The sequence below is a fragment of the Dicentrarchus labrax genome, unplaced genomic scaffold, assembly GCF_905237075.1.
Source record: "Dicentrarchus labrax unplaced genomic scaffold, dlabrax2021, whole genome shotgun sequence".
Classification (NCBI taxonomy): Eukaryota; Metazoa; Chordata; class Actinopteri; family Moronidae; genus Dicentrarchus; species Dicentrarchus labrax.
Window position 1 is genome coordinate 21,125,652 of NW_026136707.1, and position 13,091 is coordinate 21,138,742.

General features: G+C 40.5%; 1 protein-coding gene across 18 annotated transcripts in view; it reads right to left on the reverse strand.

Moving 5' to 3' along the window:
- The window catches only part of plecb (plectin b), a 128,079-nt gene that overhangs the window by 20,698 nt on the left and 94,290 nt on the right, over nucleotides 1-13,091 (reverse strand). For 10 of the 18 annotated variants that reach the window (XM_051407572.1, XM_051407579.1, XM_051407581.1 and 7 more), the window contains 15 exons: nucleotides 12,041-12,130; nucleotides 10,403-10,480; nucleotides 10,165-10,269; nucleotides 8,500-8,666; nucleotides 5,381-5,496; nucleotides 5,134-5,237; nucleotides 4,288-4,407; nucleotides 3,330-3,425; nucleotides 3,109-3,236; nucleotides 1,831-1,924; nucleotides 1,225-1,379; nucleotides 770-1,091; nucleotides 597-674; nucleotides 314-475; nucleotides 80-184 (listed from right to left, as the gene is read on the reverse strand). In XM_051407572.1, coding sequence (XP_051263532.1) covers nucleotides 80-184; nucleotides 314-475; nucleotides 597-674; nucleotides 770-1,091; nucleotides 1,225-1,379; nucleotides 1,831-1,924; nucleotides 3,109-3,236; nucleotides 3,330-3,425; nucleotides 4,288-4,407; nucleotides 5,134-5,237; nucleotides 5,381-5,496; nucleotides 8,500-8,666; nucleotides 10,165-10,269; nucleotides 10,403-10,480; nucleotides 12,041-12,130 — 1,920 coding nt within the window. Of the gene's footprint in view, nucleotides 1-79; nucleotides 185-313; nucleotides 476-596; nucleotides 675-769; nucleotides 1,092-1,224; nucleotides 1,380-1,830; nucleotides 1,925-3,108; nucleotides 3,237-3,329; nucleotides 3,426-4,287; nucleotides 4,408-5,133; nucleotides 5,238-5,380; nucleotides 5,497-6,180; nucleotides 6,892-8,499; nucleotides 8,667-10,164; nucleotides 10,270-10,402; nucleotides 10,481-12,040; nucleotides 12,131-13,091 lie in introns of those variants that run through there. The other 8 variants (XM_051407573.1, XM_051407585.1, XM_051407586.1 and 5 more) reach the window with 2 other exon arrangements.

Below are 13,091 nucleotides of genomic sequence, written 5' to 3' on the forward strand. Positions count from 1 at the left end.
ATTAGTTGAGGCCTCACTCACTGGCGTTTATACTGTATGTGGATTTTTACTGTTCAGTTGGATCTGCTAGCGTAATTACCTCAACTGTCTTCTTGCCAGGATGTCCATCCCTGACAAATTTGTCTCCCATGGCCTGGATATCATTGACCTTCTTCTCCCTCAGCTCCAACTCTCGCATGAGACCCTGAACAATCCAAATAAAAATAGTGAATGAAAATCTTACTTATTTAACCAATTTATCAATACATCTTTCACAGAATATAAAGGACTGGAATTAGCATTTGACCACAGCCTCTGAGGTTCGAAAACACACCGAGTAGTTGTCTTTCTTAGCAGTCATGTTGCTGTTCCTGTCGCTCCAGTCGAAGTTGACCTCCTCCTCTTCTTTGTCATTTAACCACATCAGTTCCTTAGTGGCAGCGCTGACGAAGACGTGTAGTGAATCCAGGTTCCTGAGGCGGGACTTGGAAGAGTTCTGAAAGAAAAAACATAACAGTTGATTCAAAGAATCTACACTCAAATAACTCAAATTTCTAGTCTTTACATTATTTGCAGTTATACAAAAATCTAAATATCAGCCACTGAAAAATATTTACCAGTAGTTTGCCATAGTGGAGGTCCAGTTTACCCAGGTATTCTCTGTACGTGCCCTTGCTGACAGGAGATAGCTGGGTCTGAAGAAAGATGCAACAGAGGTTACTTTTAAGGTCAACAGCACAGCGTCGCTCTGTGTGTAATATTTTTAAGTGGTTCTGATAAGGGGTCCTACCTCGTCGGCCCTGGCACGTTCAATCTTGGATCGGAAGTCCTCCACAGTCTGGTGCAGGCCTCTGTGGCTGCCCAGCTGGGACTCCACAGAGGGCAGATCAGAGCCCCACTCAGCTTCATCAATGCGATGCTGGTTCTCCTCCACCCACGCCAGGAGGTCTTTGACATAGCGAAGGGTCACATCATCCAACTCAGGCCGCTGCTTCATGGTGGACTGCTGGGAGGCCTGGAACATGGGAGCCTGGGCAATGGTCACAGTGGACTTCAGACGAAGGTTGTAATCGCTGCGCAAGTTCACCAGGCGCTCATGGAGGCGGTAAACCCTGTGGAGATGACAAACACAGTCAGCTGTTAGTTGAAAGTCTCCTTTGTACTAGTGCTTTTGTGCATTCCGATCTGTGAAAGGTTTTGTAACAGGACATATTATGTTAGAGGTTCACTGGAATGAGCACCCACCTGCGGTACATCTGTTCCGCCTGAGGGTGGCGCCCATCCTTTAGTATCTGCACATCATTGAAGAGCAGGCGAATCATGTTGTCTGCCTTGTCCAGCTCCCTCTCCACCTCTGCTGTGTGCTGAGCTGGTTTCCCTGCATTCAGCAGACGAATGTCCTGAAGGGACACAAGCCAATAAAACTGTCAATAAAAGCTTGTGACTGTGATTGACACATAATCATCAGCCATTTCTCTGCCTGAAGGATCCTAGATGCTATACTATGCGATACTATGATTTTCTTTCCTTATTTTTCTGTAGCTACATATGACCTACATGAAAAACTAAATGGCATGAAAGAGGTCTAAGAAGTCTGTAATTTGGAATGAATAAGACTATATGACTGCTATGTATGCTGATGACAGCAGCTATTTCCTGCTTCAGGCTGCTGCTCCTGTAAAGTTGAATTCTTTTTTTCAGATTAATTTAGTATTTAAAGAGTTTTGGGAAAAACTTCAAATCCAGAACTTGTGATCTTTGGTCACAATTAAATAACAAAAGCCACATGGCCTAACACGTGTGATCATCTTTTTGTTTTTTTCCTCTTCTTTGTGAACTCAAAGTACTCACACTCTGTAGCAGGGTCTCCAGGTGGCTGAGCTGGTCATCACACAAGCCCGACTCCATCTGGACTTTACTGACAATCCGCTGGAACCTCTCAAGTCTGGATGAGACAAGATCAATTAAAAAAAATAATTAGGGTCAATAAAACAAGTGAAATTGGGATAATCCATGTCCCATAACTTCCACAGTATCAACTCCCTCCTTGACATTTCCAGGACTGTCAGACAACCACACCGTATTTAGACACCCATAAACTAAAGCTCACAACTTACGGCCACCCGCGTTGCAGCAAATACTCCAATTTATGAGGGTCACTCACAAATGCCATTCCTCAAATCTTTCGGCTTACAGTTCCAGCTACGAGAAACTCAGTTCTTCTCACACTCCCATTGTGTCTTAGGAAAACACTCTGCCACGTAGCAGAGCAGAGTGAAACACAAATGTTTTCTGTCCAAGACATCCAGTCTGCTCATTCAGTCATTCCCCATCTCAGAACCATAAACAAGGCTATCAGACTGCAACATGACCAGACAATCTCGTGACACGAAACCAGCCCATTTTCCAGGCATGATGCAACGCTACTCTAAATAAAATGTACACTGTATCATGCTCCTTCATGAGACTTAATTATATCGTTTTATGTGTCCAATTATGAAGAACACACATTTCTCTAATTTTGATACAGGCCAGCACACAAAACAACAAGAAAAACAGTCTTTCACCCGGCTATCTCCTACCAACGCCGCAAAATGATGCAATAAAGAATGTATGATGGTAAAATAACATTCATAGCTGTGGTCAGAGGTAAATAAAAATGTAATTGGCAGTGTTTTGTCACGCCTTCATGAGCACAGCTTTGGTGATGTTGGAAGGTCAGCAGGCTAGCTAACCCAATAACTTTGATTTTTTTTTTTTTTTTTTTTTTTTTTTTTTTAAAAATTTTAAAACCCCTAAAAATCTTTTTTTTTTTCTAACAGGATTATCTTGTCAATATAACATATAAAAAAAGGGGGGTGTTTTTTTTTTTTTTTTTTTTTTTTTTTTTTTTTTTTTTTTTTTTTTGTTTGTGTGTCCTGTATTTATTAGCACTGTTTTGTTGGGAGTTAAGGGAGTGAATTATCTCCTAATCCACTAGCTGGATGTACCTTACTTATATATTTCTATACTGTCCTATCTCGTTGCCACTACACGCCTTGATTGGAAAAAAAACAAAACAACAATAATAAAATAAAAATCTGATCCATAAAAATGTCTATATAATTTAATATGTGCCACTGTCTTAACCTTTCAAACTCTATCCTGAGCAGCCGTTCTCTTTCCAGGATGGCCACATGAAGTCGACCCCATTCTTTCTCCACATCAATGGGATGGTAGCCTGGAGGGACCTTCACTTGACCAGCATGCACGGCACTCTGTGGGCAGGTGGGGGTAGGAAGCATAAGTCATCACTCAATATTACAGAACACAATAAAATACAAAAGAGTGAAAAATGAGGGTTAACTTGCCTCAAAGGACTGGTAGATGTGTTTAGACTGGTTCTTGTCAGACTCTTTCACTGGCAGCTCTGTCTCTTTGAACTTCAAGAACTGGCGCCAGAGAAGCTAAAGAAAAAATACACAATAAGAAAGTTTAAATTGGCCTTTTTTTTCAAATTTTTGCCTTTGTTCCAAGGTATCTGAAGAAAAAAAGCATTTGCAGAACAAGTGGTGAAACCTTGACTTTACTTGTGTAAAGGACACATTATTATGCTGCTTTTTGGGGAAACTGGGATCAGTTAAATTCATTTAAAATCCTAATTTCCTAAATAGGATAATTACATTAGCATTAACACATCACGCTACAATTCTAATAGTCTGTATACAGCACAGCAGGGTGCTCTCCTCTATACAGTAGTATCATTTGTTCCTTCCCATACAGGGTGTAAATTGCATTAAACTGATAATGACTCAAACAACTTCACTATATTACTGAACAAAAATGTTACTCGCTCTGTGACTGGACTTTAAAAAAGCACACCTAAACCGCTGATAATTTAACTTCAAAGCAAACTTCGAAAAACACCTAAGTCACGCTATGCTTTTGTTCTGCAGTACTAACAAGGGAGTGGCACAGTGGTGATTCTTCTGAGGATTAGGTTTAGCAGGATCTGCCTTTTGGCTGCATTTTCTCAGCACTGGCACTGCCCCACCTACAGTACAACAATGTCTGGGAATACAGTTGCCTCTATCTGCCTGCAGCTAGACATTATGTAAGGGTGTTCTTTGATCTAACAATGGATAGACAAAACAAAACCTCAATTTCACAATACTTTAAGTATTAAGAATAATTTGACTGCTTTAAAGAACTTGAAGGAAACTTTTTTAAAATATATATCTGTGCTCATCAGTGCTGCTCAACTGCACAAAGTTTAACATAGACAAACGTCTTGCCTAGAGGCATAATGTCATCAGCATATCATCTCACCTCTATCTCCTCGTAACTGGCAGGGAACTTCCTCTCCTCGAAGATCATGACATGGTGGCGGATCCACTGGAGCAGAAGAGTCACCAGTTCGTAGTACTCCTGCCAGCGAAGCTCCAGCTCCTGCAGCCAACACAGCAGAAAAGATAGTTGGGAGTTCAACAACAACAGACAGGAGGGCTCTTCTTCTCCTGCGTCTCCATTTTCAATCACTCACACACCACACTAAACTCAATTAGGTACCAACAATCCAGGTCTTGTGTGAGTGCACAGGAAGGCAGGGGTTTATAAGGGGGGCAGTGGCAGAGGAGACAATGGTGGGAGACAGACAGATAGAAGCATATTTCTACAGTTCTCCTAGATTTAGTGTTTGTAAGGACATTTATTAGAAAAGATGTAAGGTCAGTATTCACCTGTACATTACTGAAGTTAAACATCAGGACATTAAATACCCCTGCACAGCATTAGTCTAATGAGGGAGTTTGTAAAAACTACTATACAGTATGTTATATGTGAATATATGATGTGTGACAGTACATATGCGCCTATCTCTTGTGCTTCTACAATGTAAACACCACAGGTTGCTAATTTCCTGAGATACTTGGTTTCACAAGACTTCTATTTCTCTTTGAACTTCTGGAGGCATTGGAAAACACTGCAAACAAAAGCTCATTTATAAGAGTCACAAGCCTGCTGGTTTTGATTAAATCTGATCAAGCATTTAACCAGATCAAATTAGAGCAAACATTTGTGTTTTCCTGAAGCACATTTATTTATAGCATTTTTTTAAAATATATTTTGGAGGTGAGCATCAACCAAGAATTATGGTATGAAAGGAGTTCTGCTTACATTAGCTCTGGCGCCATCGTGTGCGTCTACCCGAGGCATGGCGTCATACAAGGATGATACGTAAGTGATGATGGACTTCTCATCAGGGTGTGGGACATCGACATCTGAAAGGATGCGGTAAAATTGTATCATATGTCATTTCATTATTTTTATGTTGAACATGAATAATAAATTGTAACTTGTAGAAATACTGTAGCATAACACACTAGCATAACTTCTGACTAAATGGACTTTGGGCCCATCTTACCCTCAGGGTCCAGTAGGCGTGTCACTCCCAGGTCTCTCTCTGCCACACCAAAGGCTTGTTCCAGGTTCTCCAGGTTGGTCTGTCTGTACACTTTGCCCATGTCGATGAGTCTGGGACTAGGGGAACACAAACATTTATAATGATTAGTCAATTAATCGATTAGTTGTCAACTATTCAATTCATCGCCAACTATTTTGATTTTATTTGATAAATGATTTATCATCTTGAGTCAGTTTTTAAGAAAAAAAATTCCAAATTCTCTGATTTATATATAAAATTTATATTTTATTTACAGGTCTGCATACTGGTATGGTAGAATATATTAGCAGCAGTGGGTGTGCTCTTTCAGACCTACTGCCATTGGCTATATGCTGATAAAAAGCCCACCTGCTGACTTTCTGTAAAATCTGTACGAGCACCTGCCTTTTTGTCCTCAGGGTGTTTGACTCTCTGGCAGATGTCAGAGCATCTATAGGTGGAATGTAATTTATAGAGCGGCTACCATAATCGAAGCTGACACATTTGAAGTTGGAAGCCACACATGCCTCGACTCCCAGAACATACAAAAGTTCATGTTGACAGAGTGCAGAACGGCATGACTGAATGCATCCTCATCTATCGTGCATACATACTTTACTAGTACAGAACTTTCACTCATAATATCATAACTAAAGAAGTTTCAAATACATTGCCAAATCCAGAAATTCACATGTGCAATGCATATCCCTGCAGTACTAATTATGATATTGAGTAAATAAATAGAGTATGTGTACAAAGCAATAGTAAGAGCAGATTCATACAGCTCCCTGATGCGTAGAGTGGAACGGCCCGCATTCTGTGAATAAACAGGGGACTCCACATGGCGTACTTCTCGCACAGAGTACTGCTTTGTTGGCCTAGAGGAGCTGCTCATGCTCGGCTCTCTTCCATGAAAGCTCTTGGACCTCCATCCGTGGCCCAGCTCATCACTGCTAGAGCGGGCCCCTGAGCTATTGGAACCCCGGCCTGAGTCCCAGGAGGATGCCTCTGATGGGATATCATCACAAAGCATGACCACCCGGTCGTCCACCTCGCTGACAGATCCTGACAGGCCACCAATGAAGCCTATGCTTCGTTTCTTATGCTTGGACTTCTTCTTTATACCGAGCATCTTGAAAATCTGCCAGAAGCTCCGTGTCCAGTGGCAAGTAAAAAGGTTACGCTTTAGTACTTGGCAACAGCTTCATTCATTCACGCAAAAAATCTTCTGACGGCTTGATGGTTGCATGTAAATCCATCCTATGCACTGTCTCATGTGTCCATCATGTGAAGGTCCACTTAATCCTTCTGCAAGGTTGCTGAGATGAAAAAGCCTCCTAGTGGTGCAGCCAAGTCACTTCTCCTCCATCAAGCTTTTCAACATGACACCTAAATTCAACTGAAGCTTTCTAAATTCTATCTGTAAACCCTGAACGATCTTGAATTCTCCAGATGACCGGATATATTCCGCACTAAGATGCCCTGAACTGTGCCTAGGCACGAAGTAACGCCACAGTTTTCAAGTAGCAGCAACAGAGTGCAACAGTTACGCCCATACCACACCCCTGACCTGTATGAAAGGCAGCACTGATCCAGCCTCAGGTGTCTCCAAAAGAGAGAAAAAAGTTGCAGGTACACGCTCAAGTTTAAGGTAACGTGTCCCTGCAGGCAACTCTTTTTTTTAATACATAATGGCACTAAAGAACTACATATTTTTTCTCAGCCTTCAACTTTCTCTAATTTAATATGACTTTTTTCTTCTGTTTGCTCTCTGGACTACTCATGAATCCCTTTGTTAAAACATCTAAAAGGAAACCAACCAATGGCAAGTTGTATTGACAAATCTTCCTGAGAAATAAATGTGCATTCACTTCCCAGGATGTGGAAGTACACAAAGCAATCCCTAACCACTAATTCAACTATAAACACACACAACAACAGTAGGAGAATGAGCATATTTAGCGTTTAACAGCAAGGAGGTCAGAGTTTACTTAATTCTAGGTTCCCAACAGTTTAATAAGTTAATCATATTTAATGGAGGAATTATCATCCTAAGGTGGTAGAGCATTACTCATGGCCAACGCCTGACAGTGGTATTCCTAGCCTAAAGGCTTAAAATGTTCATGGAGAGCTGATTTTATTAAAGCAGCATAAGACCAGTACTGCCAGGTGCAGCGACTCCAAAATGATTTCAAAACTGATTAAACAGACAAAGTAAATAACAGTACATAAACTAAATTAAGCACTTTGGGAATTTTTGAAACCAGGTATCTGGATATTTATGTTTTTAGTTTGTTATGAGAACTTCAATTGTTAATTTATTTTACTTTGTCATGTTGAAAAGTCACTGCTACTGATGTAAGTTTTGTTTGAAGAAACTGAAATCATGTTTTAAAAAAGGATAGACAAAATAAGCTTAGGCTTCAGTCTACATCTTTTTTTTGGTCAAAAAAAACAAAAGAGAATAAAAGAGAAAATAAATAATTTGTAAGAGAAACATATAGGTATGAGGAAAGAATGATGATATATTAATTGTTTTGTTTATATGTCCTGTCACTTTTTTCTCTTATCTTTGTTTTGTTTGTCTTGTTTTGTTTGCATGAACATCTGTTCAAGAAATTATTCATGGAAATTATTGTGAATTCATTTTTTAAATGATCGGAAAAATAAAACTTACCTAAACCTAAACCTAATTAAGCACTGCATCTATATGAAAGCTCTGCACTATTAAACCTTTTAAAATAAATCAGATCCAATACCATGGTTATCATGTCTAAAATTACTCCGGGAATAGATACATCTTGTCAATAGAGTGGGATCTAATTACAGGGCATGTTTAAACTGCCAGGTGGCTGGTGACGTGTCATGACAAGACCTTTCATTCTCTGGTTGTATTATAGAAGGAAATATATAGCTCTGCATTGTCCAAATTGAATGATAAATTATTAATATTAGTACTGGTTATTCTGCTGTGCTGAGTGATTTTATAGCAGCAGAGGGTGGGCACAGTAGTACAATAACTAGCATACTCTTATTACTGTTTATAGTGCTCTTATCATTTTACAATCATACAGTTAATCAGCAATACATTGCCCACTCACTAGTGTTTGTGTATGACAGCATTGAACAGCTTGCCGTCCCTCCAGCTGGTAGTGAAGTTATCACAGCGGATGTTCTGGTAGCTGTCCGTCATCCTCTGGGACCAGAGCAGCAGCTTCTCCTTGGCCGTCATGTCCTCTGACTGGCCATTGACCTGAATATCTGAGATCTGAGACGATGGATATAAATAACATATTAGGGATGTGGCTGATGTGTAGAATATATTAATATCCATACTAAAGAGATGTGAAGGAAATTAGTCATTAGTGGAAACCAAAAGATACAATTAGAATGGAATCACTCTATACCCATGATTAATAATTGAGATTAATATCATTATGGCTCAGACCAATTAACACCTTTATCATCCCTTGGATTAATATCTCTCCTGGTTGAGAGATTATATATTTATTATATTAGCAGAGTGAAGTGTTGATGCTTCTGACTTGGCTCACAGGATTCAGCAGGGTTCCTGTCTAGTCTAGTCTGGGAAACGCCACGGCGGCTGTGGCATTCAGATAACTTTTCATTTGGGGAATTAGGGGATGGGAAAGATGAGTCATAGGCATCAGGTTTTCCATTTTGTGTGTGTGTGTGTGTGTGTGTGTGTGTGTGTGTGTGTGTGTGTGTGTGTGTGTGTGTGTGTGTGTGTGTGTACTCGTTTGTGTGCGCCATTCGAATTCTCCTCCGCTAATAGCTCTACCCTGCAGTCGCCAAACGAGTTATTTTAAAAACTCTTCCATTGAAATCAAATGGAGTTATTTCACTCATCTTCCAGATTGCTTCAATAATAAAGCATAAAGACTATACAAATGATGCACGTTTTGATTATGTAGGTGCAGGAGTAACTTTAAATCTTCAGATCTTTAAAACTTGTTTTCTATGTAAATGTAATCAATTCAGGATAATCATGTGGGATTTAACACTACATTACATGATTAAAGCAGAATTTTTCCTCTTCACTTTGATCTCTATGACTCACCAGCAACCACAACCCAGCCATTTTCCCCTCTATTCTATGCTGTTATGTATCTACAGGGCACAATGGCACCCTCACCAGACTGTCTCACCAAAACCACCCTCAACACCAGTGTCTCCTTTATTTCCCATGCTAAGGTTCGGCTTTTTGCAACCCAACCTCAATCATCTGATATTAAAGGGTGTGGCCCTGCCCATTGGGCTGATCACCAGGGATCTCTGCCAGGCAGATCTTGGCAGACGCAAAGGACGGCAGGAAAAGGCCTGGATACATGACAACAAGTTGTACTCTTGGCCTGACACGCCCTCCCCTTGGGACTCAGTAGGAGAGTGACTCATGCTTGCACACCCTGTTGGTGTTTTATTTCTCCAATTCAATTCAATTTTATTTGTATAGCGCCAATTCATAACAGAAGTTATCTCAGGACACTTTCACACTGTTCATAAATTAACGGCTGCACTCTAAATACTTGACAGCAGAGTTAGTGTGTTATAATAGCTGCAAACGTTCCTAGAAATATGTTGAGAAGAATGCTGTTTAGATTAGAAAATGTCTTTTTTCAGAGGAATTATGAAGAGCAGAATTCCCTCTGATTGGTTCCAGGGAGATGGGAAACAGCAGCCGACAGGTGCAAATCCCAGAGACAGAGGTATAGAGCGATAATATAATAACGGAACACAACACTGACAGATGAGGAGACCTGGAAGTGGAGGATGATGGTCCATATTAACCCCAGAGTCAGCTTGGGGTTCCCATCTGCTATGTCATCATTTCGGATGTTAACCAGCTTGACCTGAGAAAACAAAACAGCAATATTAGTTAGTAGAAACATCGGTACAATTAGGTATCTTGTGACAAGGCATTGCCAGTGTTTGGTCAAGTTTTCAAGGTTTTCAAGGTTCAAGGTATGATTTTATGTGCCATACCTGCCGGTGTCTGAGGAAGTCCAGTGCTATCTGTACATTCTGCAGTTTGTGGAATCGCATGCGGCCTTTCTCTCTGGGCTGAGGAGGAGAGGAAAGAGATAAAGACGGAGTTTAGATACATGATTGACACTAGACTGTCAGAGACGATCCTTCTGGGATACGGGAACATTCAAAAAACGTCAAAACGGAGAATTGAATGGGGAGGAAAACTGAAAGACATTTAACAGAAAGAATAAATATGGGGATAACTGGTGAATCTTTTTCTTTTTCAACTTGCAATTTATTCTGGTGAGTAAGTAATTTGATTTACAGTACGCCTGTAGAGATACTGTGTTGAATCTTTTATCCAAATTGCTTTCTTTGTCTCAGTCCTGTTGTTCACCACTTCCCACAAATATGGAAAAAAAGGAATATGGAAATAATAAACCCTTTAGAATACTGATTACAGCAGGAAACTTGCAATAGCTGAGCCAGTAACAACATTTTGAATTATTAAAGTCATCTGACAGCCAGCTGAGATTATTTCATGTTGCATTATGATTAGTTTGTCTTTTATATCTGAAATGTAAATACAAAAATAATACATAAATACAAACAAATGTTTCAAAAGCTCATGCTGATATGCAAAACAAAGTATTGCTTGCGCCCAAAACTGCCACGTTAATCAATGGATAACTGAATGTTTGTTTCTATATCTGGCAGCTACGTGCTTAAAGCAAGCTTGTCAATGAGTGAAAGGAAAAAAGCAAAAAAAAACTTAAATCGGCATGGAGGTCTGGATACCATGCACAGCCCAGTCACTGGGAAAGCGCTCATGAATAATAATTGAATTAAGAAAAAAGATGAGAAAAGGATGTCTACTGTAAGTCATCGACCCACTCACCAACCGAACGCTCCTGACCACGTCTCTCTCCCTCGGCTAGCCCCAGCAAGAGCAGTGCAAAGAGAGGAGGCGAAGGCCAGACGGCAAAGATCAGCACACACAGACGAAGGTTTAAGGAAGGCAAACGGGTGGCAACGGAGCGGAGGAGTAGAGAAGGAGAACCGTAGATCAGATAGTAGTATAGTTCACACACACACACACACACACACACAGGCCAAAGTTAATGGGTTAAGGCTATGGAGGCATTCAGAAAATGAGCAGAACTGGAGCTGGTGGAGGGAGCCATGAACTAAAGCAGCAGAGAAGCTTTTATACGGATCTGAACCCACGGATAAAAAAACACTGAAACAGTCCAGTGTGTGAGCCTTAAGATTTTAGTTACAAACATAGAAAGACTACAGGCTGTATGAGAAGTCACAACTGAATAAAGAAAAACAAAAAAACAGCTAGTCAGATAGAAGAAAGAGAGAGAGAGAAAGGGGTTGTAGACTCAGGAGCTGCTAGTCAATTAAAAAATCTTTGTTTAAGACCACAGGTAAGCCACAGGTTAAGCCGCTGTCTTGGCTGCGACTGGTTCCAATTTGTTGCCACAGGGATGATATTCCAGGTGGATTGAAGATTAGTACATCTTGTGTAATTAGTCTGGATTATGTTTTGGTCTGGAGGATGCAGGATGATTGAGGTAGAAGATGCAGAGCGTAGGCATATTTTTTGCTAGCCAAGGTAAAAAAATCAGACATGACGGCAAAACTCACCAGTGTTTCCCCAGAGAGGACCTCCAACAGCGAGATCAGGTTATGTCCATCCCGAAGGTCTTCATACAGGTCTGCCACGTGACGCTGTGTCTGCCAGAACAAAGGGAAAGCACAGGTCATAAGGATTCAAGATGCACCATGAATTACACTAACAGCCCATCTTTTGCCCATGTGTAACCTTTTTAGAGGACTAACTGTTCTGGTATTAGTTCTGACTGAAGCAGATCACAACAACAATCTTCAGTACTTTCATCATACAGTATCTTTCATCCATCTCCATACCGGTTCTTTTACTGTACAAACGTTGACGCTGATGGCTACAACGTGACAAAAGACCGCAAAAGGTATTTTTCGACGATTAATGGCAACAGCATGTGGTGAAGTTTCTGTGACACTTCAAACTTGATGAGGCATCAAATATAAAATTACAAATTACAAATTGACCCATTTTCAGCTCTAATAGAAGCATTTAATGCTGATTCTATAACCCAGCTGTGTTATTTATATAAGTTTCCTACAGCACTCAGAGCATTCTCTCCACTAGTGCAATTCTACAAAGGACAGGAATGCACAGCCCTGAGCAACCAAGCCTGACTCCTACTCCAAATGCCAAATGGCAGCTGTCATCCCTGATAGTAAAGTGATAGGTTGGGGTAAAACTCTGATCAGTGGGGTAAAGAAAAAGTAAAAAATACTAAAATACAAAATAGATGTAGATATTTCATGAATCTTTTGGATTTCAATTAATCTACAGTCAAAAGTGCATTCGCTGTGCACAACTGATGTGTGGTGTAACTGCAACCAGACAGTGAAGCAACTGAGAGAGGGGAGGGGAAAAGTTGTGGTGGTGCTAGAAAACAGAGGTCTGGATAGGAGGAGAAAGTTGGAAGAACAGGTGAGGAAGGGAACAGTCAACAGTCATGACCAGACACACATTTTAGTACAGTCCTGCTCCGACATGCTAATACCTACCTCTGCCTTCCAATGCTGGGTGAAGAAGGGTGAAAGAAGGAGGAATGAGTACAGATGGGTGAGTAATGGAGAAACGGAG